Source organism: Oncorhynchus mykiss, chromosome 18, assembly GCF_013265735.2.
Source record: "Oncorhynchus mykiss isolate Arlee chromosome 18, USDA_OmykA_1.1, whole genome shotgun sequence".
NCBI classification, from domain to species: domain Eukaryota; kingdom Metazoa; phylum Chordata; class Actinopteri; order Salmoniformes; family Salmonidae; genus Oncorhynchus; species Oncorhynchus mykiss.
Window position 1 is genome coordinate 11218006 of NC_048582.1, and position 27824 is coordinate 11245829.

At 44.6% G+C, this 27824-nt stretch overlaps 1 protein-coding gene across 24 annotated transcripts in view; it reads right to left on the minus strand.

Moving 5' to 3' along the window:
• Positions 1 to 1013: 1013 nt before the first annotated feature.
• The window catches only part of LOC110495607 (leucine-rich repeat flightless-interacting protein 2), a 53000-nt gene continuing 26189 nt past the window's right edge, over positions 1014 to 27824 (minus strand). For 5 of the 24 annotated variants that reach the window (XM_036951797.1, XM_036951796.1, XM_036951800.1 and 2 more), the window contains 13 exons: positions 23994 to 24041; positions 22121 to 22171; positions 20175 to 20255; positions 18276 to 18320; positions 17680 to 17745; positions 14698 to 14775; positions 11101 to 11136; positions 10860 to 10985; positions 10344 to 10607; positions 9846 to 9938; positions 9457 to 9552; positions 9153 to 9291; positions 6492 to 8695 (listed from right to left, as the gene is read on the minus strand). In XM_036951797.1, coding sequence (XP_036807692.1) covers positions 6657 to 8695; positions 9153 to 9291; positions 9457 to 9552; positions 9846 to 9938; positions 10344 to 10607; positions 10860 to 10985; positions 11101 to 11136; positions 14698 to 14775; positions 17680 to 17745; positions 18276 to 18320; positions 20175 to 20255; positions 22121 to 22171; positions 23994 to 24041 — 3162 coding nt within the window. In that variant the 3' untranslated portion in view covers positions 6492 to 6656. Of the gene's footprint in view, positions 2757 to 2936; positions 3042 to 3283; positions 3364 to 3519; positions 3685 to 6491; positions 8696 to 9152; positions 9292 to 9456; positions 9805 to 9845; positions 9939 to 10343; positions 10608 to 10859; positions 10986 to 11100; positions 11137 to 14697; positions 14776 to 17679; positions 17746 to 18275; positions 18321 to 20174; positions 20256 to 22120; positions 22172 to 23993; positions 24042 to 27824 lie in introns of those variants that run through there. The other 19 variants (XM_036951812.1, XM_036951814.1, XM_036951817.1 and 16 more) reach the window with 14 other exon arrangements.

Consider the following 27824-nt stretch of genomic DNA (forward strand, 5'->3'; position numbering starts at 1 on the left):
GAAAACAAAACAAATACAAGTCCCGTCGAGTGTTTTCTTAAATGGAGGAAAACAAAACAAATACGAGTCCCGCCGAGTGTTTTCTTAAATGGAGGAAAACAAAACAAATACGAGTCCCGCCGAGTATTTTCTTAAATGGAGGAAAACAAAACAAATACGAGTCCCGCCGAGTGTTTTCTTAAATGGAGGAAAACAAAACAAATACGAGTCCCGCCGAGTGTTTTCTTAAATGGAGGAAAACAAAACAAATACGAGTCCCGCCGAGTATTTTCTTAAATGGAGGAAAACAAAACAAATACGAGTCCCGCCGAGTGTTTTCTTAAATGGAGGAAAACAAAACAAATACGAGTCCCGCCGAGTGTTTTCTTAAATGGAGGAAAACAAAACAAATACGAGTCCCGCCGAGTGTTTTCTTAAATGGAGGAAAACAAAACAAATACGAGTCCCGCCGAGTATTTTCTTAAATGGAGGAAAACAAAACAAATATGAGTCCCGCCGAGTATTCTCTTAAATGGAGGAAAACAAAACAAATACGAGTCCCGCCGAGTATTTTCTTCATGGAGGAAAACGAAACTGACGGACCTACCTGAATTAACCCAACAGAATTAACGCAGCAGTTGAGAATACGGTTCGGATAAGAAAATGGTAGTTTTCAATAACTGTGGTCCCCGACGCTGCCACTCGTTGGAGCTGAACCGTTCTAGGCACCACTTTAGAAACTATCAGTCCGGACAAACCATCAGTATTATAACACCGGTACTCAGTTCCTCAGCTCCTGCCAAAGTCATGCTCAGCACCACAACGGAGAAAGACCTGGCACGGCAGTGTAAACACTTTCCCCTGTCAGGTTCTGAATGTCCAAAGTGAAGGAAATTCTGCTTAACACGGACCGTGTTTCTCTTCTACATCCCTTAATGTGACACGGCATCAGGCTTCTTCCCTCTGCTGGTTGTCATAAATCATGAATGCGTTTGGCATCTTTTACCAAACTATTCACATATGGACAAATAACGTTTTAGCAGAGAGTTTGCATTAGTTTAATGTGGTGCTTGTCAATGCTACCTCAAACATCATTTACATTTCTCAAGGAAAGCAAGGACCATACAGCCTCACCTTCCCAAAGACATTTTCAATATTGCACAATGTTTACAATTAGCTTCATTCATGGACAAATAATAGTTTTAAAGCATGTAAACAGCTGGAACTTCCCCAAAAAGTAGATGTCCGAGCTTAACTAATGTATAGGGGTTAGGAAGGGAAACGTTATGTCCAAAGCACAAGTGAACAACAATGCTATACCCCCCCCCCCCCCCCCCCCCCCCCCCCCTCAATAAGGCATGACATGCTTGAGACTGAGGAGCAGGATAATAAGGGAACAATTCCTGTTATGTCAGAATATAACTGATGTTTTGTTTTATCTGCATGAGATCTGGTTTGTCAGATTGTCGAACATTTACAGCAAGTGTTACTGCGACAGCCGATTTGAATGGTTCCAAAACTGTTGCAGTAGAAGTACATTATTCAACTGATTGTTCGAGTTGTCCTTCCCCAATGAGTCGTATAAATTGCTCAAGGGAGGACATAGTATTTCAGACGTTAAGACCTGGTGATATTTTTCCTCAAGTACCATTATACTGTTCATCACGTGGCACAAACAATGAGATGTATAGGACAATCCTGATTATAACTGGTTGGTTCGAGCCCTGAAAGCTGATTGGCTGACAGCCGTTGTATATCACGGTTATGACAAAACATGTATTTTTACTGCTCTAATTACATTGGTAACCCGTTAATAATAACAATAAGGCACCTCGGGGGTTTGTGATATATGGCCAACAAATAGCTCTTAGCCGTGGTATGTTGGCCATATACCACACCTCCTCGGGCCTTATTGCTTAATTAATGTTGTGCCACGTGTATTTCCACCCATCTGATGTACTTGACATATACCTATGGAGACATGCACAACTAAAAATAAACATCACCTTACACATTAACATCAGAGTTTGGCTTGGGGGACAGGAGGGAGCAGATTGCATTTTCACTTCAAAATATATTGACAATAAAATAATATATATGAAACACACTCCTTTTGAGTCTTTCTTCCTCTCCGTGGATGGATAAACTCCGTGGATGGATAAACTTACTGGAGCAGACATGGAGCCCAAGTAGCACAGAGAGATAGTGCCATGTGTTACAGAGAACAGAGAGAGATGAATGATTGGGAAGAAATGCTTTAGGGGTAATCATGGCACAGGGCGACGTAAGAGCTATAGGAGGATAGGTCATCTTAAGAGCTATAGGAGGAGATAGGTCCTCTTTGCTGTTCGTTTGTGCAGAATATTCCCCCTTCACCAGTTAGTTGAGAAGTCCAGCCTCGGTCACAGTCAGTGAGGAGTGTTCTCAGGGTCAGTAACACGTTCCCTCTGTGTCTCTTGGTGAATCACTGGATATACTGTACAGATGGGCACAACACTGAATGAATCTGTGATTACAATATGTGTGGACATGTTTCATTGAAGCTTTTGCTCCAGCAAGTCCTCGCTTGGTTTGAATTTTATGGGTGTGTTTTAATAGAGTGCCTGATAGATCAAAGGTCATAGGGAGGTCATGGATGCAAATTGCCATGACAACCAATAAGTACATCACTGCTGGGCCAATAGGGCGCTCCGATTAGCCTTCATCTTCTCCAGGCGCTTGGCCAGGTGGCTGTTACTGGCCTCCAGCTCATCAATCCTGTCCAGGGCAGACCTCAGCTAGAGAGAACGGAGAGAAAAGGTTTAGAGTTTGAGACGGGAGAAGCAACCTGAAGGCAACAACGTATACCTGGTGTAGACTTGATACCAAAACATGTGGGCTTGACATACTAGATATGACCCAATGACTTGTGGGTTCTGTGATTCTGTTTTTGTAAACCTGACATTATAGTAGCCTACCTCTCTCTGTAGCTTGCGTTTCTCCACTTTGAGCTCGTCCTCTACTTTCTCTGCGCTCTCAGAGGCCGACTTGTAACGAGTCACCTGACCCTCCAACCGGATGATCTGGCCAAGAGAGAAATGAAGGGGTGAATAAATGGATTGATGGTTGAAATGTGATGTGCCTCATACTAGACTGAACACATTACTTACTTAATATTCCATGGAGCTCCTAGTGGAGAAAATGGTCAAAAGTCTCCAACCCAGACTGTACAAGATACTACTTATTATCTCACGTGATTGGTCAGGTGTTTCATGGATATAGTCATACATGTCTTCCTCTGTCTAGGAACTAAAACGGTACTTACATTCTGTTCCAGGGCTGTGACTTCCTGTTCTGATTTCACCAGTTTAAACTTGAGGTCACTGATTTGCCGGTTGGCATCCCCTGTAGAAGAAGAAATAAAGATAGAAGGATGTGAGTCAAATATTGTTGTATAGGTTTGCATAATGTATACTCCACTTACACACTTGACAAAGTACACTAGGGAGACAGCCAGGTAAAAGGCTAGATCTGTCTTAGTAAAGGTGAAATGTGACTCACTCTGTAAGTCGAGGATGTGGGGGTCCATGCCGTTCTCAAGTCTGTCCTCCTCAGGACTCAAACCCTCTGCCCCGTTCCTCTGTTTCCCCTCCAGCTGAGACTTCAGCCTCTTCACCTGATCAGCTAAACTCTCCCTCTCATCAACTATTTTCCTCAGTCTGACTTCTGCAATACAAACAGACAGCTGACTTTGAATCAACAGCATGAAATTCTAATAGTTGGTTAGTAAAAGGGTAGTTTGAGTAGTCGAGATCAGCAATAGAGTAGTTTGAGTAGTCGAGATCAGTAATAGGGTAGTTTGAGTAGTCGAGATCAGTAATAGAGTAGTTTGAGTAGTCGAGATCAGTAATAGAGTAGTTTGAGTAGTCGAGATCAGTAATAGAGTAGTTTGAGTAGTCGAGATCAGTAATAGAGTAGTTTGAGTAGTCGAGATCAGTAATAGAGTAGTTTGAGTAGTCGAGATCAGTAATAGGGTAGTTTGAGTAGTTGAGATCAGTAATAGAGTAGTTTGAGTAGTCGAGATCAGTAATAGGGTAGTTTGAGTAGTCGAGATCAGTAATAGGGTAGTTTGAGTAGTCGAGATCAGTAATAGGGTAGTTTGAGTAGTCGAGATCAGTAATAGGGTAGTTTGAGTAGTCGAGATCAGTAATAGAGTAGTTTGAGTAGTCGAGATCAGTAATAGAGTAGTTTTGTACGTCAACATTTACCACACAGTTCAATTAACAGCCTTGTTTTTCTAGTTTCTAATCTGTATTATTTTTTTAATACATACAACACATTGTACTTAATTACTCAGATGTTTTTTATATATATATACACAGTACTAGTCAAACGTTTGGACACACCTACTCATTCAGGGGGTTTTCTTTATTTTTACTATTTTCTACACTGTAGAATAATAGTGAAGACATAAAAACTATGAAATAACACATATGGAATCATGTAGTGACCAAAAAAGTGTTAAACAAATCAAAATAGATTTTAGATTCTTCAAAGTAGCCACCCTTTGCCTTGATGAGAGCTTTGCACACTCTTGGCATTCTCTCAACCAGCTTCATGAGGAATGCTTTTCCAGCAGCCTTGAAGGAGTTCCCACATATGCTGGGCACTTGTTGCTGCTTTTCCTTCACTGCGGTCCAACTCATCCCAAACCATTTCAATTGAGTTGAGGTCGGGTGATGGTGGAGGCTAGGTCATCTGATGCACACTCCATCACTCTCCTTTGTAAAATAGCCCTTACACAGCCTGGAGGTGTGTATTAGGTCATTGTCCTTTTGAAAAACAAATGATAGTCCCACTAAGCGCAAGCCAGATGGGACGGCATATCGCTGCAGAATGCTGTGGTAGCCATGCTGGTTAAGTGTGCCTTTAATTATAAATAATTCACTGACAGTGTCACCAGCAAAGCACCATCACACCCCCTCTTCCATGCTTCATGGTGGGAACCACACATACGGAGATCATCCATTCACCTACTCTGTGTCTCACAAAGACACTGCTGTTGGAACAACAACAAAAAAAAATCACAAATTTGGACTCATCAGACCAAAGGACAGATTTCCACTGGTCTAATGTCCATTGCTCTTTTTTCTTGGCAGGTCTCTTCTTATTATTGGTGTCCTTTAGTAGTGGTTTCTTTGCAGCAATTCAACCATGAAGGCCTGATTCACGCAGTCTCCTCTGAACATTTGATGTTGAGGTGTGTCTGTTACTTGAAATCTGTGAAGAATCTATTTGGGCTGCAATTTCTGAGTCTGGTAACTCTAATGAGCTTACTCTTGAGGTGGCAGATAGCCTAGTGGTTAGAGTGTTGGACTTGTAACCAAAAGGTTGCAAGATCAAATCCCTGAGCTGACAAGGTAAAAATCTGTCATTCTGCCCCTGAACAAGGCAGTTAACCCACTATTCCTAGGCTGTCGTTGAAAATAAGAATTTGTTCATAGTTAGTTAAAGAAAGGTCAAATAAAAAAAATCCTCTGCGTCTGCCTTTCCTGTGGTGGTCCTCATGAGAGCCAGTTTCATCATAGAGCTTGATGGTTTTTGTGACTGCACTTGAGTAAATGTAAAACCTTCTTGAAATGTTATGGATTGACTGACCTTCATGTCCTAAAGTAATGATGGACTGTCATTTCTCTTTGCTTATTTGAACTGTTCTTGCCATAATATCGATTTGGTCTTTAACCAAATAGGACTATCTTCTGTACACCACCCCTACCTTGTCAAAACACAACTGATTAACTCAAACGCATTAAGAAGGAAAGAAATTCCACAAATTAACTTTTAACAAGGCACACCTGTTCATTTAAATGCATTCCAGGTGACAACCTCATGAAGCTGGTTGAGAGAATGCCAAGAGTGTGCAAAGCCGTCATCAATTCAAAGAGTGGCTACTTTGAAGAATCTCAAATATAAACAATATGTTGATTTGTTGAACACTTTTTTACGACACGATTCATACACGTGTTATTTCATAGTTGTGATGTCTTCACTATTATTTAAAAATGTAGAAAATAGTAGAAAGAAAACCCCTGGAATGAGTAGGTGTGTCCAAACTTTTGACTGGGACTGTATAAATAGACACTATATACTTCATTGCAATAATAAAACATTTCACCCAAATGATCACAATCTGCAGTTCATTGAAAACCTGAGAATATGGACACAGTCGCTTACCGCTGAAATACTGTACAGTGTGTTGGAGGGACTGTGAGTATGGATGAAAAGAGTTTTAAACAGCTGACACATACAAATGAGTGGAGATAACATGTCATGGGATTGATATATTCTCCCACTTATTACCTATTTAATCATGTAATTGTTATCTAGTATGTTGCACGTAAAAACCTGACAGATGAACAATACAGAATTGTTGTTGTGTAATATAATCCTACCCGCTGTGCATGAATGGAAGCTTGGTGAGGTTTTATGGAAGCCAGAAATCAGTATGCAATAGTGCAAAATAAAACAAAACCAATCGCTCTTCAACATGGTCCATTTATTCAAGGCACTAAATAAGTCATTAAATAAAACATGTAATTCCTTTGAGTAAAACAAAGAAACCCACAGAGACTGGCTGCAACCCCAGTCAGTAGTCTATTACACATCAAATAACACTTTGAGAGTAGAGTGATCATCAACTAGTTTACTTTGCAAGGATCTTTGCCCTTGCCCTTCCTATTGCCCCTTTGTCCCTTTCTTACACCGCTCTCCTGTTTCTGGGCTTCTTCCACTGGGGGGCGCTCTCTCCCCTCCTCCACCGCCTCGGGTAATGGCTGTATCTCTTGGCCAAGTGCCGAGGGTCTGGGTGAGGAGCTGATGTGCTCTTCTTCTACAGGTAGATAGGTTTCCTCCTCTTTCACAAGTAGAACGGCTTCTTCACAACTGTCTATATGTCCAGCGGAGGCCCCATCGTTTAACTCATTGTCTCCCCCTGCTGGTGAACTTGTTGAAGCCTCCCCCTGTTCTGTCTGTTGCTCCTCCTGAATGGCTTCCTGCTGGAGATTCTCCTCATAGATGTTCTCCTCAATGATGCACCATTCTTCTCTCTCTACACGACTGGGTGGTTCTGATTGGATCCTGTCTGGGCTGGGCTCTACCTCCTCTGTCCTGTCTGAGATAACCTCTCCACTAGAGTCGCTGATCCTCTGAGTTAGAGCTACATCCAGTGAGTTCTCCGTCAGTACTTGATCACTCTGGGATTGTTTACATATACATTTACAGGTACATCCTTGTTTCTCCCTTGATTCTGCTACATCCATCTTCTGATCACCTTGAACTCCTGGTAAGGTATTTTCTAAGCTGGTCTCTAGCCTCTCTGGTAAATCAGGGATCACCTGTTGGTCTAGTCTAGTCTTCCCCTCCTCTGTTATGATAGGTGTAACCGTTTTGTCAGAGATAGTGGATGGGGGCTCCTTTGCCTGAAGCTCTTTAGTATTTGGTTCATCTTCCTTCATGCCACATACAGATTCCTGCCAAATCTGATCTGGCTTGCTCTCCACTGAACTCGACTCCAGCTCTTCAACCCTCTCAGATAATTTCTGTCCGTCAGAGTCTGTGATCTTTGGCACAGTTTCCACAGAGCTTTCTGTACTGAAATGATCATTCTTATGTTGCTGAAGTTCTAGAGAATTCTGTTTATCTTTCTCAAATTCACTTAAAGTGTTTATTATGAGTGGATCTGTCTTGATTCCAACCTCGTCAGGACATTCAGAGATAAACAGTTCAATAGAGACTGTAGATGAGATAGCAGATGTTCCAGTAGATGTTACTTGGCCAGTCTCTGCCTGATGCTCTGCAGGATGCCCTGGATTATTCTTCATCTCCATCCCTATTGTTTCTGTTTTCTTTAATGATCCCTGAGAGATCTGATTTGGGCTGGTCTTTGCCTCCCCTAGACATACAGAAATCCTCAGAATCATCTTAATCATCTCAGATTCCGTGATCCTTGAGTTTTCTGGAATGACTTGACCTTTAGTCCCAGGATCATACTCCTGGGTGTTCTCTCCTTGCAGGTCACTTTGAGATTCACTTTGGATTTGACTAAGAGTCGCCTCTGTCTCATCACAGAGAGTTGGACCAGAGATGTCCTGTTCTTCAGTAGACACAGCTGTGAGAAGCTCTGTGTTTTCCCGTCCTTTCTCAAGGTTTGTGATTTCCTCACATTGTCCGTCAGTGCCACCGCTTACTGGTACAGCTTCCTTGTTACTTTCTCCACTGTTTTCCTCATTCTCTGCCTGTTCCTGGGATTCTGGTTCAAATCCTCTTTGATTCAACCCCTCTCCATTGTCACTGCCACCATCTGTATATTCCTTTTGAACCAAAATGGCTCCTTCAAGTTCAGCAGGTTCCACCAGAGTTTCTGTGTCGCAGTATTGGGGTTTCTCTACTTCATATTCAATCTGAGTCTCTTTGTCACCAAAATGCACCAAAATGGCTTCTTCAGGTACAGCAACATCCACCTGGGTCTCTTGGTCACAGTACTTGGACTGCTCTGCTTCAGTGTCTGTTTGTTGCTGCAGGCTGTCACTCAACTTGTCTTGGTTCAACTTGTCCGAAGATTCTATCTCCAGTAGTGCCCTCTCCTGGTCATGTGAGTAGTTGTCAGCCTCATGTAGAAGTCTGCCTCCCCCTGGTGTCCTCACCTCGCCATGGTCCAACTGCATCTCTGGTGCTTCGCCTGGAAGATCACAGGGAATAGATTGGAGGGCCAGACACAGGTCATTCTTCAACGTCTGACAGTGCAAGCACGGAAATTCAATGATCGCTGGAGGGGAATTAATTTGGAGACATTTGTAGAGAATAGAATCAAGGCCTTGATCCCGGCTGAATTAGAATGCAGAATCAGCGACTCAACAGGATTAATTAACATTATGATGATACTCCCACGGAGGACAATAGTACAAAACAATGACGTCAGAAAAAAAGAAAAAGAAAGTCAACCATTATCGTTTTGTATCCCATCATGCAACACAAACATAGCCCTGACATTTCTAACGGTGGTTCATCCGAATGACAGAAGACAAGTGAAATAAAACACATGACTGCACAATATCATTCAACATGATTCGAGTAGGATGGTGGTAAATAAGCAGAGATCAGATATGAGCAACTGCAACGGTGGGTTATTTTCTTACCAAGCATGCTCTCCCCACCATGAGATGGCTGGGACTCCTGAGCCAATCGGGAGGTAGAGTCTGCACTGCAAGGCCCATCAATCATCTGTCCTGCATCCCCATTGGTGGTTACTTCAGGTGACAGCACTATCCCATGTTTCTGATTTAGGAGAGAACGAGTCAAATAAAGCTGAATAATCTTTCAGAAAGTCTTTTTCCCATTAGAACTTCATATTGTTCTAGTGTTTGCTGACATGTGCACGGAGGCCCTCTTGGAAGTCATGATGAGGAAACCTTCCCTCGGCAGGACTTCAAGGTGTTGTACCTTCAGAGTGTCTTTGAGGTGGACCACCTGATCCCTGAGCTTATCCCGCTCATCCCGCACGCCGGCGTCTGAGAATTCCCTCTGCCTCTCTAAGGCCTGAGCCATACCCAAGCAGCAGCAGCAGGGGGAGGAGGAGGAGGAGGAGGAAGAGGAGGAGGAGGAGTGGGAGGAGGAGGAGGAGGAAGAGTGGGTAAAGAAGGGAAGGATAAACACAGTAAAGGAAGAGAGAAGCATTGAGGGGGAAAAAGAGATACAGTGAAAATGTCTTGGTTAGTTTGGAGCGTTAAACTTGAGTAGCTGACAGAGGAATGGAAGCGTTTTCTGTAGAACGTCCTGGAACAATGATCCGGCTAGCGGTTTGGGGTTCACCCCCTATTCCGCGAGCGTACCCCAATCTTTTTCTCCTTCCATCCGAGGGTCTCCTGCAGGTCGGAGATCTCCCTAACACAGCTGTCCCGTTTGAGACGGAGCTGGCCCACCTCCTGGCCACGGGACGAAAGCAAGATGGAGGAGAAGAAGGGACAGAGGAGAAGGGACAGAGGAGAAGGGACAGAGGAGAAGGGACAGAGGAGAAGGGACAGAGGAGAAGTGAGGGACAATCAGCATGCAGAGAGTTTGCAGCAGGAAAAGAGACTACAGCAAGTTTAGCAAGAGACCTAAGTTAGATCTATGTTAGTGTGATGTTCTGAGTGGAAGTACTGTTTTTAGTTTAGCAAGAGACCTAAGTTAGATCTATGTTAGTGTGATGTTCTGAGTGGAAGTACTGTTTTTAGTTTAGCAAGAGACCTAAGTTAGATCTATGTTAGTGTGATGTTCTGAGTGGAAGTACTGTTTTTGTTACCGTATTGTTGTTAGCAGGAAGTCTTTGCGATGACCTGAGTACTCACGGTTAACAGTTCTTCACTCTGTTTCAGCGTCTCTCTCATCTCGTTAAACTGGCGCTGCAGAACACTGTGGGCGTGCCTCTCCCTCTCAAACTCCTTGGCCTTGTCGTTGTACTCTCGTTTAGACTCGTACAGCTGCTCCTCCAGCTCAATGAGCGAGTCCTTCAGCGTGTCCACCTGGTACATGAGGTTGGACTTCTCGTTGTGTAGCTGGGCGTTGGACACCATGGCCTTACGGTACTTCTCCTCAGACTCCACCAGGGAGTCCTGTTGAGAGACAAAATGGAGGACAGTGGAGGGGTGAGAGGTCAGGGGAGAAACAAAGCAAAACAGTTAAGCAGTTAATATCTCAAAAACAACTACGCAGACGTTGTTCGTCTTCAACCGTGGAATAGTTACTGTAATAATCAGAAGTGTTTCTGGAGTCAACAAATGAATTGTAAAAACATGGACGTTAGACCATCTCTTTCCCAGATATACTGTATGGTCCTACTCACAGAAGTCTCTCTATGGTCCTACCTTTATCTCTCGAATGGAGGCCTCTGTCTCTACTGAGATAGAGGTGTCACAGCTGCCTCTGCGAGAGGAGGGCCCTCCCAGCGATGCTAGAGTGGCTGCTGAGAGGGTAGAGGCAGTCCTGGAACCCTGGGAGGAAACAGGACAGGGCCGTCTTGAAGGCTGTTTCACAACAGTCATATTCCCTACTTCATCTTTAATAGATTAAAAGCTAGAGTTTCAGATCAGGTGTGTGACCCCGTACCTTTTCCAGGAAGTCCCTGTCTGATCTCTCCTCCACCTGTAGAGGGTAAAACAACTTGGTTACTCTTAGGAGAGGATAAGGAGAGGAGATACACATATTTACAATGTCACAAATGTAGTTGATTGACACACCGTAAATCCAGGCCATGCCCATACTGTATCCGTCTGTCACGCCCTGGTCTTAGTATTTTGTGTTTTCTTTATTATTTTGGTCAGGCCAGGGTGTGACATGGGTTTATTATGTGGTGTGGTTTGTCTAGGTTTTTTTTGTAGGTTATGGGATTGTGGTTTAGTGAAGTAGTCTAGGTAAGTCTATGGCTGCCTAAATATGGTTCCCAATCAGAGACAACGATAAACACCTGCCTCTGCTTGAGAACCACTCTAGGCAACCATATTCTTTGAGTGTTTCATGGGTGATTGTTCCTGTCTTTGTGTTTGTTGCACCAGATAGGGCTGTTTCGGTTTTTCACGTTTCTTGTTTTGTATATTGTTCATTTTTCATATTTTATTAAAGATGTATAAAGATAACAACGCTGCATTTTGGTCCTCCTCTCTTTCAACAGAAGAAAACCGTAACAGAATCACCCACCACAGGCAGCAGGAACAGCGAAGTCAGGACTATACGACTTGGGAGGAAATAGACAGGTGGGCGGTCGACCCAGGGAGAGTGCCATAAACTTACCTAGACTACTTCACTAAACCACAATCCCATTACCTACAAAAAACCCATAGACAAAACACACCACATAAATACCCATGTCACACCCTGGCCTGACCAAAATAATAAAGAAAATACTAAGGCCAGGGCGTGACACCGTCTCTGTATATCCACACACTGCATCACAACAAGCATCATAGAGTCATGCTTAACCCTCTCTGGATCACCATCTGATTCTGAGCCACGGAACCACTGGACACTACAGACTTACTCATATTATATCTACTGGACACTACAGACTTACTCATATTATATCCACTGGACACTACAGACTTACTCATATTAATATCCACTGGACACTACAGACTTACTCATATTATATCCACTGGACACTACAGACTTACTCATATTATATCCACTGGACACTACAGACTTACTCATATCATATCCACTGGACACTACAGACTTACTCATATTATATCCACTGGACACTACAGACTTACTCATATTATATCCACTGGACACTACAGAGTTACTCATATCACTGGACACTACAGAGTTAGTCATATCATATCCACTGGACACTACAGACTTACTCATATTATATCCACTGGACACTACAGACTTACTCATATTATATCCACTGGACACTACAGACTTACTCATATTATATCCACTGGACACTACAGACTTACTCATATTATATCCACTGGACAATACAGAGTTACTCATATCCACTGGACACTACAGACTTAATCATATTATATCTACTGGACACTACAGACTTACTCATATTATATCCACTGGACACTACAGACTTACTCATATTACATCTACTGGACACTACAGACTTACTCATATTATATCCACTGGACACTACAGACTTACTCATATTATATCCACTGGACACTACAGAGTTACTCATATTATATCTAGTGGACACTACAGACTTACTCATATTATATCCACTGGACACTACAGAGTTACTCATATTATATCTAGTGGACACTACAGACTTACTCATATCATATCCACTGGACACTACAGAGTTACTCATATTATATCTACTGGACACTACAGACTTACTCATATTATATCCACTGGACACTACAGAGTTACTCATATCCACTGGACACTACAGAGTTACTCATATTATATCCACTGGACACTACAGAGTTACTCATATTATATCCACTGGACACTACAGAGATACTCATATCCACTGGACACTACAGACTTACTCATATTATATCCACTGGACACTACAGAGTTACTCATATTATATCCACCGGACACTACAGACTTACTCATATTATATCCACTGGACACTACAGAGTTAGTCATATTATATCCACTGGACACTACAGACTTACTCATATTATATCCACTGGACACTACAGACTTACTCATATTATATCCACTGGACACTACAGACTTACTCATATTATATCCACTGGACACTACAGACTTACTCATATTATATCCACTGGACACTACAGACTTACTCATATTATATCCACTGGACACTACAGAGTTACTCATATCACTGGACACTACAGAGTTAGTCATATCATATCCAATGGACAATACAGAGTTAATCATATCACTGGACACTACAGTTAATCATATCACTGGACACTACAGTTAATCATATCACTGGACACTACAGTTAATCATATCACTGGACACTACAGTTAATCATATCACTGGACACTACAGAGTTAATCATATCACTGGACACTACAGAGTTAATCATATCACTGGACACTACAGAGTTAATCATATCACTGGACACTACAGAGTTAATCATATCACTGGACACTACAGAGTTAGTCATATCATATCCACTGGACACTACAGAGTTAGTCATATCACTGGGCACTACAGTTAATCATATCCACTGGACACTACAGAGTTAATCATATTATATCCACTGGACACTACAGAGTTAATCATATTATATCCACTGGACACTACAGAGTTAGTCATATCACTGGACACTACAGTTAATCATATCACTGGACACTACAGAGTTAGTCATATCATATCCACTGGACACTACAGAGTTAATCATATCACTGGACACTACAGTTAATCATATCACTGGACACTACAGAGTTAGTCATATCATATCCACTGGACACTACAGAGTTAGTCATATCATATCCACTGGACACTACAGAGTTACTCATATCATATCCACTGGACACTACAGAGTTACTCATATCATATCCACTGGACACTACAGAGTTAGTCATATCATATCCACTGGACACTACAGAGTTACTCATATCACTGGACACTACAGACTTACTCATATCATATCCACTGGACACTACAGAGTTACTCATATCATATCCACTGGACACTACAGAGTTACTCATATCATATCCACTGGACACTACAGAGTTAGTCATATTATATCCACTGGACACTACAGAGTTACTCATATCATATCCACTGGACACTACAGAGTTAGTCATATCATATCCACTGGACACTACAGAGTTAGTCATATCACTGGACACTACAGTTAATCATATCACTGGACACTACAGAGTTAGTCATATCATATCCACTCCAGTCCAGGCTGCATGTTAGTTGTCAGTGTCACCCACACATCAATGCGTCCACACAGAGGCCCACCTCACATTGGCCAGGTCGGGACCATATATTATTTGCTTGTACCAAAGCTGCAGTCTTTGTAATGTCCACCAGGGGGCATAAGGGACCTGAGCACTGTCAGCTGTCTATGAGCATTACCTTGGTGCAGAGGACACACAGGACAGGACCATAGAGTTCAGTTCTCTGGACAATGCACTCTTCATTGGGATGATAATAAGTGGGCATTTAACAGAATAGAGAACAGAGAAAAGGATGTAAGGACTAGGCCTAAAGAAGGCTGTGGGTTAGAGGGAGTGACCAATGAAGAGAGCTCACCACTGGGCTGGCACGGGCAGAGCTGGCCCTGGACGAGGCCCGAGAGTTGGAGCCCAGAAAACCACTGTAGTCTGAAGGCTGGCACAAAAAGAAGATGGATAAAATAGGAAAAGAGAAGGAAATGAAAAAGAGAGAGAGAGAGATGTTAGTCACAGAGTTTGTCAGTCAGCAAGCCGGGAGAGACAGAGCTGAAGCAGGGAGAGACAGAGCTGAAGCAGGGACAGACAGAGCTGAAGCAGGGACAGAGCTGAAACAGGGACAGACAGAGCTGAAGCAGGGACAGACAGAGCTGAAACAGGGACAGACAGAGCTGAAGCAGGGAGAGACAGAGCTGAAGCAGGGACAGACAGAGCTGAAACAGGGACAGACAGAGCTGAAACAGGGACAGACAGAGCTGAAGCAGGGACAGAGAGCTGAAACAGGGACAGAGCTGAAACAGGGACAGACAGAGCTGAAGCAGGGAGAGACAGAGCTGAAACAGGGACAGACAGAGCTGAAGCAGGGACAGACAGAGCTGAAGCAGGGACAGACAGAGCTGAAGCAGGGACAGACAGAGCTGAAGCAGGGACAGACAGAGCTGAAGCAGGGACAGACAGAGCTGAAGCAGGGAGAGACAGAGCTGAAGCAGGGACAGACAGAGCTGAAACAGGGACAGAGCTGAAACAGGGACAGACAGAGCTGAAGCAGGGAGAGACAGAGCTGAAACAGGGAGAGACAGAGCAGAAGCAGGGACAGACAGAGCTGAAACAGGGACAGACAGAGCTGAAGCAGGGACAGAGCTGAAGCAGGGACAGACAGAGCTGAAACAGGGACAGACAGAGCTGAAACAGGGACAGACAGAGCTGAAGCAGGGACAGACAGAGCTGAAACAGGGACAGACAGAGCTGAAGCAGGGACAGACAGAGCTGAAGCAGGGACAGACAGAGCTGAAGCAGGGAGAGACAGAGCTGAAGCAGGGACAGACAGCTGAAACAGGGACAGAGCTGAAACAGGGACAGACAGAGCTGAAGCAGGGAGAGACAGAGCTGAAACAGGGAGAGACAGAGCAGAAGCAGGGACAGACAGAGCTGAAACAGGGACAGACAGAGCTGAAGCAGGGACAGAGCTGAAGCAGGGACAGCCAGAGCTGAAGCAGGGAGAGACAGAGCTGAAGCAGGGACAGACAGAGCTGAAGCAGGGACAGAGCTGAAACAGGGACAGACAGAGCTGAAGCAGGGAGACAGAGCTGAAACAGGGACAGACAGAGCAGAAGCAGGGACAGACAGAGCTGAAACAGGGACAGACAGAGCAGAAGCAGGGACAGACAGAGCTGAAACAGGGACAGACAGAGCAGAAGCAGGGACAGACAGAGCTGAAACAGGGACAGACAGAGCTGAAGCAGGGAGACAGAGCTGAAACAGGGACAGACAGAGCAGAAGCAGGGACAGACAGAGCTGAAACAGGGACAGACAGAGCAGAAGCAGGGACAGACAGAGCTGAAACAGGGACAGACAGAGCTGAAGCAGGGACAGAGCTGAAGCAGGGACAGCCAGAGCTGAAGCAGGGAGAGACAGAGCTGAAGCAGGGACAGACAGAGCTGAAGCAGGGACAGAGCTGAAACAGGGACAGACAGAGCTGAAGCAGGGAGACAGAGCTGAAACAGGGACAGACAGAGCAGAAGCAGGGACAGACAGAGCTGAAACAGGGACAGACAGAGCAGAAGCAGGGACAGACAGAGCTGAAACAGGGACAGACAGAGCAGAAGCAGGGACAGACAGAGCTGAAACAGGGACAGACAGAGCTGAAACAGGGACAGAGCTGAAACAGGGACAGAGCTGAAGCAGGGACAGACAGAGCTGAAGAGACAAGGGAATACATTGATAGACAAGTCAACCAGGCCCTGTTAGACCAAAGACAACCCTCCCACACATCAAAACCCAGACACATACAATTCCACGTGTACGCTCCACTCTAGACTCCACCATTCTAGACATACTGCAAACCCCACGCAACAAAGTCACAATTAAACTGTGACTTGGCACAGTGTTTGTAAAGGTCATCGACACACAAGACAATAAGACAAGATAATTCAGGATGGTTATTGGTGGAATACAGCTAACTGAAAACATGGATTCCTTCTTCTGGAAGTCTGAAATCCACATGTGGGAAAGACACAAGAAACCTCAATAGAAAGAAGTAGTGGGGTGACGACACTGTCATGCAGACTTCTCCTGGGAGGGGCCAGTCATGCAGACTTCTCCTGGGGTGGCCAACCCTCCCACTGGAGAGAATCAGGTGTGTTCGAGCAGGGCTGGAATAAAAGCCTGCACACCCAGCCTGCCGCTAGTATCGCTTCAAGAGGAGGGTGGGTGGACCCCACAATGCAATTCCACGTTGGCACATGGGGCAGGCCAAGCAAGGCCCCCTCATCAGGGTAACACAGTGATACATTCCATGCATGCTGTCTATTCAAGCCTCCCTTTGGATTTGAAAACCGTCACAACAACCACAATTCTAGACATACTTGAAAACCCCACACAATCTCACTAGGACTTTGCACTGTGTTTCCAAAAGTCACCAACACACAAGACAGGGTGGGAATGAGTGGAATACAACGAATTATAGAAGGGTTCCTTGTTTGGTGAGTCTGATAAAAACAAAAGACACCACTGACCCTGATAGAAGTAGAGACTGACAACACTGTCATGCAGACAGACTATGGCCAGGGGTGGCCGACTGTCTTCCCAGAAACCTATTGGATGTGCAGGCTTTTGCTCCAGACCTGCTCCAATACAACTGATTCTACTAATCAGCTGCTCACCTGGGTGTTGATTAGCTGAATCGTGTTAGAGCAGGGCTGGAATAAAAGCCTGCATACCCAGTAGCTCGTATCTCTCCAGGAGGAGGGTTGACCACCGCTGAACTATGCAATCCCATGTTGCCACAGGGGGCATGCCAAGCAACCTCTCTCAGGGTGAGAGAGGGGGCGTCAGGGCTTCTTACACCGCGAGAGATGGAGCCACTAAAGCGCCGTGTGCTACTCTGCACAGCCTCGTCACACACAGAGCCCTGTAGATAGGAGAGAGACACACACACGGCATCAGACTTCACCTCACGCACACATACACACTCTGGCTCAGACTTCAACTCACAATCACACACACACACACACACACACACACACACACACACACACACTGCATCAGACTTCACCTCACACACACACACACGCTGCATCAGACTTCACCTCAGGAACGTATACAGACACATCCATCTCAGTAATCATGCAGGAAAAGGAGCAGAAGGATCAGCTGTACATCCCAGAATGTCTTACAGCATGCCACCTTGAAGATACCACTGGGCTTCTGCAACTCAGCTTACTGTCTCACGTTCTCCTTAACACATCAAAGTGTTTTGGAAATGTAACTTTTAGGGCCAGGACTGTATGTGGGTCTTGACAACATCTAGCCCCTCTGCCAAACCATTCTCACATGCCTTATAATGACACTAGTAGTGACACATCACAGATCTATCTATCTATTTATCTACTGTCTAAACAAGCGGTGAAGGGTCAGAGGTCATAGGAAAGAGGAACCAACCCTGTGACTCTGGGTGCGTGGGCCATCAATAAAGAGCATGGAGGGCTGAAGATGGACAGAGAGGGAAACAATCCAACATTGCACTGTAAGTGATAAACAACAGTGATTCTATCTAGTATGTACAACTGGAAAAAGCTATCTGTTTTGAGAATCTCATGTTCTGTCATTCTAAGAAACCAACAGGAGGGTGAGGTTGAGTGGGTAGGGAAGGGAAGGAGAGGGTGAGTGGATAGGGAAGGAGGGAGAAGTTGAGTGGGTAGTGAAGAAAGGAGAGTTTGAGTGGGTAGGGAAGAAGGGAAGGAGAGGGTGAGTGGGTAGGGAAGGAGGGAGAAGTTGAGTGGGTAGGGAAGAAAGGAGAGTTTGAGTGGGTAGGGAAGAAGGGAAGGAGAGGGTGAGTGGGTAGGGAAGGAGGGAGAAGTTGAGTGGGTAGGGAAGAAAGGAGAGTTTGAGTGGGTAGGGAAGGAGGGAAGGAGAGGGTGAGTGGGTAGGGAAGGAGGGAGAGGTTGAGTGGGTAGGAAAGGAGGGAGAAGTTGAGTGGGTAGGGAAGAAAGGAGAGTTTGAGTGGGTAGGGAAGGAGGGAAGGAAAGGGTGAGTGGATAGGGAAGGAGGGAAGGAAAGGGTGAGTGGATAGGGAAGGAGGGAAGGAAAGGGTGAGTGGATAGGGAAGGAGGGAAGGAAAGGGTGAGTGGATAGGGAAGGAGGGAAGGAAAGGGTGAGTGGATAGGGAAGGAGGGAAGGAAAGGGTGAGTGGATAGGGAAGGAGGGAAGGAAAGGGTGAGTGGATAGGGAAGGAGGGAGAGGGTGAGTGGGTAGGGAAGGAGGGAGAGGGTGAGTGGGTAGGGAAGGAGGGAGAAGTTGAGTGGGTAGGGAAGGAGAGGGTGAGTGGCTAGGGAAGGAGGGAGAGGTTGAGTGGGTAGGGAAGGAGGGGGTGAGTGGATAGGGAAGGAGGGAGAGGTTGAGTGGGTAGGGAAGGAGGGAGAGGGTGAGTGGGTAGGGAAGGAGGGAGAAGTTGAGTGGGTAGGGAAGGAGAGGGTGAGTGGATAGGGAAGGAGGGAGAGGTTGAGTGGGTATGGAAGGAGGGAAGGAGAGGGTGAGTGGGTAGGGAAGGAGGGAGAGGGTGAGTGGGTAGGGAAGGAGGGAGAAGTTGAGTGGGTAGGGAAGGAGAGGGTGAGTGGATAGGGAAGGAGGGAGAGGTTGAGTGGGTAGGGAAGGGGGGGGTGAGTGGATAGGGAAGGAGGGAGAGGTTGAGTGGGTAGGGAAGGAGAGGGTGAGTGGATAGGGAAGGAGGGAGAGGTTGAGTGGGTAGGGAAAGAGGGGGAGGTTGAGTGGGTAGGGAAGGAGACGGTGAGTGGGTAGGGAAGGAGGGAGAAGTTGAGTGGGTAGGGAAGGAGAGGGTGAGTGGATAGGGAAGAAGGGAGAGGTTGAGTGGGTAGGGAAGGAGGGAAGGAGAGGTTGAGTGGGTAAGGAAGGAGAGGGTGAGTGGGTAGGGAAGGAGGGAGAAGTTGAGTGGGTAGGGAAGGAGAGGGTGAGTGGATAGGGAAGGAGGGAAAGGTTGAGTGGGTAGGGAAGAAAGGAGAGGGTGAGGGGGTAGGGAAGGAGGGAGAAGTTGAGTGGGTAGGGAAGGAGAGAGTGAGTGGATAGGGAAGGAGGGAGAGGTTGAGTGGGTATGGAAGGAGGGAAGGAGAGGTTGAGTGGGTAGGGAAGGAGGGAGAGGTTGAGTGGGTAGGGAAGGAGAGGGTGAGTGGGTAGGGAAGGAGGGAAGGAGAGGTTGAGTGGGTAGGGAAGGAGGGAGAGGTTGAGTGGGTAGGGAAGGACGGAGGGGAAAAGGTGGAGCAGCATTGGGAAATGGAAAGAGGGATGAGACGTGAAGGAGAGAGGAATAAATGAGTGGGGACAGACCCGGCCATTTTGAGTGGAATTTTGATGTCTGAGTGAGGGGAGACTGTTGGAGCTGCAGTACAGATCAGATGAGAAGTTTCTCTACAATGCCACACCACAGAGAGAGAGAGAGAGAGAGAGAGAGAGAGAGAGAGAGAGAGAGAGACACAAAGATGAGGGGAGAGTGAAAGAGAGAGAAACAAAATAAGAATAGAGAAACAGAGAGAGATAAAAATGTGTTTGGTCCCTTGTCAACTCCTTTGACAAGGGACCAAAACAAAAAGGCATGTTGTTATGTCTAGAGGCATTTCAGACATTCATTAGTGTCAGTTATTATGACAAGGGAAGTGCGGTGACAATACAGCCGACAACCAGACCGTCCTGTTAAACCACGTTCACTGTCTGGGGTGTGCTGATAACTAGTTGGGTTGTGAGCCATTTCAACCACGCATGCCTTCCCGGCCAAAAGACTACAGTATCATTACCATAACAACTGTCTGTGTACCAGTGTTAACTTAGTCCCACTAGCCTAGCTTAAAACCATGTCGTCTTGTTTGTTTGATAATGCCACATCTCTCAGTGTGTGAACCTTGTGTGTCTTCAAAACCCCTTTTGAATAGAACACCTTCACCGTCAGTGATTCCATCATCATCACCTCAGATTTAAATAGAGGTGTTTTTCACACGACAGGTGGTGTTCTCACATCAGGCGGGGGGTCCCATCGCCATGTTGGGACTGGGCATGGAGGAGAGCCTTTAAAAAGGTAGAGAACATCACCATGTTGGGACTGGGCATGGAGGAGTTCCTTTAAAAAGGTAGAGAACATCACCATGTTGGGACTGGGCATGGAGGAGTTCCTTTAAAAAGGTAGAGAACATCACCATGTTGGGACTGGGCATGGAGGAGTTCCTTTAAAAAGGTAGAGAACATCACCATGTTGGGACTGGGCATGGAGGAGTTCCTTTAAAAGGGTAGAGAACATCACCATGTTGGGACGGGGCATGGAGGAGTTCCTTTAAAAAGGTAGAGAACATCACCATGTTGGTACTGGGCATGGAGGAGTTCCTTTAAAAAGGTAGAGAACATCACCATGTTGGGACTGGGCATGGAGGAGTTCCTTTAAAAAGGTAGAGAACATCACCATGTTGGGACTGGGCATGGAGGAGTTCCTTTAAAAAGGTAGAGAACATCACCATGTTGGGACGGGGCATGGAGGAGTTCCTTTAAAAAGGTAGAGAACATCACCATGTTGGGACGAGGCATGGAGGAGTTCCTTTAAAAAGGTAGAGAACATCACCATGTTGGGACGGGGCATGGAGGAGTTCCTTTAAAAAGGTAGAGAACATCACCATGTTGGGACTGGGCATGGAGGAGTTCCTTTAAAAAGGTAGAGAACATCACCATGTTGGGTTGGGCATGGAGGAGTTCCTTTAAAAAGGTAGAGAACATCACCATGTTGGGACTGGGCATGGAGGAGTTCCTTTAAAAAGGTAGAGAACATCGCCCAGACTTTTGCAACGGTTAAACCAAGGCCCCATTCCAACTCTGATACCGGATACATGTACCGGAATGTTACCTCAGTCATGTGTAGTATCTCTGAGACGTCACGACACATGGAGGAAGAGACTTTTACAACCCGTACCGTCTCATTGCTGACATTCTTGATGTCATATATGAACAGTGGGAGTTCAATGAGCTGTGTGTTAAGTCAGGGCTCCATTCAGCCTGGAGAGCTGAAGCGTTACAGATTGCGTGATGGAAATGTGTTGAGCTGACATATGCAGTGCTTACGGTGAATACAGTCTTCGCTAACGTGGGAACATTGCCTTTACTGCAGCGATACAGATTGAATGGAGCTCTTAGTCTGTCCTATATACAGTAGGCCTTATACTATGAGATGTTAGACAAGCAGGAAGTAGATATCATAGAACTAGTTATTTAATAGGATCTCTATGGTATATACTAACCCTAAGGCTTCCTCGGCTCCCCACCGACATCCGTTCCTCATCGTCTGAGATCTGGGAGGGAAAGGGACACATAAACACACAACATTCAATCAATAACACATCATTGTGTATCAGTGTGGGTTGTTCAGCTGTAGCAGTGGATTGAAGCTGCCCCTAGACACTGACCTAAGGACCAAAAGATCCCATTTGAATCCTAACCCATTTCTGGTTTGGATTTCGAGAGGGTGAGCTGATCCTAGAGCTGTGTATAGAGGCAGCCTCTACCTCAGAGCGTTCCAGAATCATTAGTTATATACACAATAACATATAGAAAAGAAAGCACATGTTTGTCTGACAGGCCGTATAACGGTAGAGAGGAGAAGACGGGGAGTCAGGCCGTATAACGGTAGAGAGGAGAAGACGGGGAGTTAGGCTGTATAACGGTAGAGAGGAGAAGAGAGGGGGAGTCAGGCAGGCTGTATAACGGTAGTGAGGAGAAGACGGGGAGTCAGGCTGTATAACGGTAGAGAGGAGAAGACAGGGGGAGTCAGGCTGTATAATGGTAGAGAGGAGAAGACAGGGGGAGTCAGGCTGTATAACGGTAGAGAGGAGAAGACAGGGGGAGTCAGGCCGTATAACGGTAGAGAGGAGAAGACAGGGAGTCAGGCCATATAACGGTAGAGAGGAGAAGACGGGGAGTCAGGCCGTATAACGGTAGAGAGGAGAAGACGGGGAGTCAGGCTGTATAACGGTAGAGAGGAGAAGACAGGGGGAGTCAGGCTGTATAACGGTAGAGAGGAGAAGACAGGGGAGTCAGGCTGTATAACGGTAGAGAGGAGAAGACAGGGGGAGTCAGGCTGTATAACGGTAGAGAGGAGAAGACAGGGGGAGTAATGCCGTATAACGGTAGAGAGGAGAAGACGGGGGGAGTCAGGCCGTATAACGGTAGAGAGGAGAAGACGGGGAGTCAGGCTGTATAGCGGTAGAGAGGAGAAGACAGGGGGAGTCAGGCTGTATAACGGTAGAGAGGAGAAGACAGGGGGAGTCAGGCCGTATAACGGTAGAGAGGAGAAGACGGGGAGTCAGGCTGTATAACGGTAGAGAGGAGAAGACGGGGAGTCAGGCCGTATAACGGTAGAGAGGAGAAGACAGGGGGAGTCAGGCTGTATAACGGTAGAGAGGAGAAGACGGGGAGTCAGGCCGTATAACGGTAGTGAGGAGAAGACAGGGGGAGTCAGGCTGTATAACGGTAGAGAGGAGAAGACAGGGGGAGTCAGGCTGTATAACGGTAGAGAGGAGAAGACAGGGGGAGTCAAGCTGTGTAACGGTAGAGAGGAGAAGACAGGGGGAGTCAGGCTGTATAACGGTAGAGAGGAGAAGACAGTGGGAGTCAGGCCGTATAACGGTAGAGAGGAGAAGACGGGGAGTCAGGCTGTATAACGGTAGAGAGGAGAAGACGGGGAGTCAGGCTGTATAACGGTAGAGAGGAGAAGACAGGGGGAGTCAGGCTGTATAACGGTAGAGAGGAGAAGACAGTGGGAGTCAGGCCGTATAACGGTAGAGAGGAGAAGACGGGGAGTCAGGCTGTATAACGGTAGAGAGGAGAAGACGGGGAGTCAGGCTGTATAACGGTAGAGAGGAGAAGACAGGGGGAGTCAGGCTGTATAACGGTAGAGAGGAGAAGACAGTGGGAGTCAGGCCGTATAACGGTAGAGAGGAGAAGACAGTGGGAGTCAGGCCGTATAACGGTAGAGAGGAGAAGACGGGGAGTCAGGCCGTCTAACGGTAGAGAGGAGAAGACGGGGAGTCAGGCTGTATAACGGTAGAGAGGAGAAGACAGGGGGAGTCAGGCTGTATAACGGTAGAGAGGAGAAGACAGGGTGAGGATACAGACCGACGTGTGTCTCCGTGAAGGACGGGAGGAGTACCTCTCACTCTCCTCCTGGAAGGCCCGGAAGGAAAGAGGAAAAGAAAGTACCCGGTTAAAGGTTAGAGGTCAGGAGGAAAGGTCAAGAAGGAAGTGGTTCTGGTTCTGCCACCAGATGTGGATTTTATAGACAAAGACCAAACAAAAACACATTCTGCACAGGGTAAAACTGGATTGGTTTTGGGACCACTGGGGCTGGGCTGGGGTTATTTCCATTTCCATTCCTGTCAGTTGACCTGGATATAGAACATCTCCAATTGACTGAAATTGAAATGGAATCAAACCCATGTCTGGACATGACAAGACACTGCATGCGTTTATTTACAGTACACTACTTATGCATTCCCTGGCCTCTCTACTCTGATGCAGGCAGACAGCCACTGGTTAGACAAGCCCAGAGAGAGGTGGGGGTGGGGTGAGGGTTTAATCCTCCCGGTGGGTTGTCATGGCGATCCCAGTACCGTGAAAAGGGTTTAACCCCTGTCAGATGGCATGGGAGACCCCCGTAGCGGTACAGGATCTAGTGAAATGAGGATCAGCTCTGTCCCTGTCTGGCCTGGTTCACGACAGACCTTTAAAAGCACACATGCTTCCCTTGTGTTGACTGAGAGTACATACACATGCCAAGCTACTAGGTCCAGCTGTATCCAGGACAACTGTGATATAATCAACAGGATGGGACATTGAAATAGAGAATACTAAACACATATATTGCACAACACAGGCGGTGTTGTGTTCAACACTGTGCATGCCTCACATTTACTAAACACTTCCTCGATGCAGGCGATGCAGGCAATGCACTGTACACAGTGCAAACACTACTACTACCTAGGGTTTGCAGTGCGCTGTTTCAATAGACAGTATATATTATATTACCAGTGTGCAGTAAGCTGTTTCAACAGACAGTATATATTATATTATCAGTGTGCAGTGAGCTGTTTCAACAGACAGTATATATTATATTATCAGTGTGCAGTGAGCTGTATTATATTACCAGTGTGCAGTAAGCTGTTTCAACAGACAGTGTATATTATATTATCAGTGTGCAGTGAGCTGTATTATATTATCAGTGTGCAGTGAGCTGTATTATATTACCAGTGTGCAGTAAGCTGTTTCAACAGACAGTATATATTATATTATCAGTGTGCAGTGAGCTGTTTCAACAGACAGTATATATTATATTATCAGTGTGCAGTGAGCTGTTTCAACAGACAGTATATATTATATTATCAGTGTGCAGTGAGCTGTATTATATTACCAGTGTGCAGTAAGCTGTTTCAACAGACAGTATATATTATATTATCAGTGTGCAGTGAGCTGTTTCAACAGACAGTATATATTATATTATCAGTGTGCAGTGAGCTGTTTCAACAGACAGTATATATTATATTATCAGTGTGCAGTGAGCTGTTTCAACAGACAGTATATATTATATTATCAGTGTGCAGTGAGCTGTTTCAACAGACAGTATATATTATATTACCAGTGTGCAGTGAGCTGTTTCAACAGACAGTATATATTATATTATCAGTGTGCAGTGAGCTGTTTCAACAGACAGTATATATTATATTATCAGTGTGCAGTGAGCTGTTTCAACAGACAGTATATATTATATTATCAGTGTGCAGTGAGCTGTATTATATTACCAGTGTGCAGTAAGCTGTTTCAACAGACAGTATATATTATATTATCAGTGTGCAGTGAGCTGTTTCAACAGACAGTATATATTATATTACCAGTGTGCAGTAAGCTGTTTCAACAGACAGTATATATTATATTATCAGTGTGCAGTAAGCTGTTTCAACAGATGGTATATATTATATTACCAGTGTGCAGTAAGCTGTTTCAACAGACAGTATATATTATATTATCAGTGTGCAGTGAGCTGTATTATATTACCAGTGTGCAGTGAGCTGTTTCAACAGACAGTATATATTATATTATCAGTGTGCAGTGAGCTGTTTCAACAGACAGTATATATTATATTATCAGTGTGCAGTGAGCTGTTTCAACAGACAGTATATATTATATTATCAGTGTGCAGTGAGCTGTTTCAACAGACAGTATATATTATATTATCAGTGTGCAGTGAGCTGTTTCAACAGACAGTATATATTATATTATCAGAACGCAGTGAGCTGTTTCAACAGACAGTATATATTATATTATCAGTTTGCAGTGAGCTGTTTCAACAGACAGTATATATTATATTACCAGTGTGCAGTGAGCTGTTTCAACAGACAGTATATATTATATTATCAGTGTGCAGTGAGCTGTTTCAACAGACAGTATATATTATATTATCAGTGTGCAGTAAGCTGTTTCAACAGACAGTATATATTATATTATCAGTTTGCAGTGAGCTGTTTCAACAGACAGTATATATTATATTACCAGTGTGCAGTGAGCTGTATTATATTACCAGTGTGCAGTGAGCTGTATTATATTATTAGTGTGCAGTGAGCTGTTTCAACAGACAGTATATATTATATTATCAGTTTGCAGTGAGCTGTTTCAACAGACAGTATATATTATATTATCAGTGTGCAGTGAGCTGTTTCAACAGACAGTATATATTATATTATCAGTGTACAGTAAGCTGTTTCAACAGACAGTATATGTTATATTATCAGTGTGCAGTGAGCTGTTTCAACAGACAGTATATATTATATTATCAGTGTGCAGTAAGCTGTTTCAACAGACAGTATATATTATATTATCAGTGTGCAGTGAGCTGTTTCAACAGACAGTATATATTATATTATCAGTGTGCAGTGAGCTGTTTCAACAGACAGTATATATTATATTATCAGAATGCAATGAGCTGTTTCAACAGACAGTATATATTATATTATCAGTTTGCAGTGAGCTGTTTCAACAGACAGTATATATTATATTATCAGTGTGCAGTGAGCTGTTTCAACAGACAGTATATATTATATTATCAGAATGCAGTGAGCTGTTTCAACAGACAGTATATATTATATTATCAGAATGCAATGAGCTGTTTCAACAGACAGTATATATTATATTATCAGTTTGCAGTGAGCTGTTTCAACAGACAGTATATATTATATTATCAGTGTGCAGTGAGCTGTTTCAACAGACAGTATATATTATATTATCAGTGTGCAGTGAGCTGTTTCAACAGACAGTATATCTTATATTATCAGTGTGCAGTGAGCTGTATTATATTATCAGTGTGCAGTGAGCTGTATTATATTATTAGTGTGCAGTGAGCTGTTTCAACAGACAGTATATATTATATTACCAGTGTGCAGTGAGCTGTATTATATTACCAGTGTGCAGTGAGCTGTATTATATTATTAGTGTGCAGTGAGCTGTTTCAACAGACAGTATATATTATATTATCAGTGTGCAGTAAGCTGTTTCAACAGACAGTATATATTATATTATCAGTGTGCAGTAAGCTGTTTCAACAGACAGTATATATTATATTATCAGTGTGCAGTGAGCTGTATTATATTATTAGTGTGCAGTGAGCTGTTTCAACAGACAGTATATATTATATTATCAGTTTGCAGTGAGCTGTTTCAACAGACAGTATATATTATATTATCAGTGTGCAGTGAGCTGTATTATATTATCAGTGTGCAGTGAGCTGTTTCAACAGACAGTATATATTATATTATTAGTGTGCAGTGAGCTGTTTCAACAGACAGTATATATTATATTATCAGTGTGCAGTGAGCTGTATTATATTATTAGTGTGCAGTGAGCTGTATTATATTATCAGTGTGCAGTGAGCTGTTTCAACAGACAGTATATATTATATTA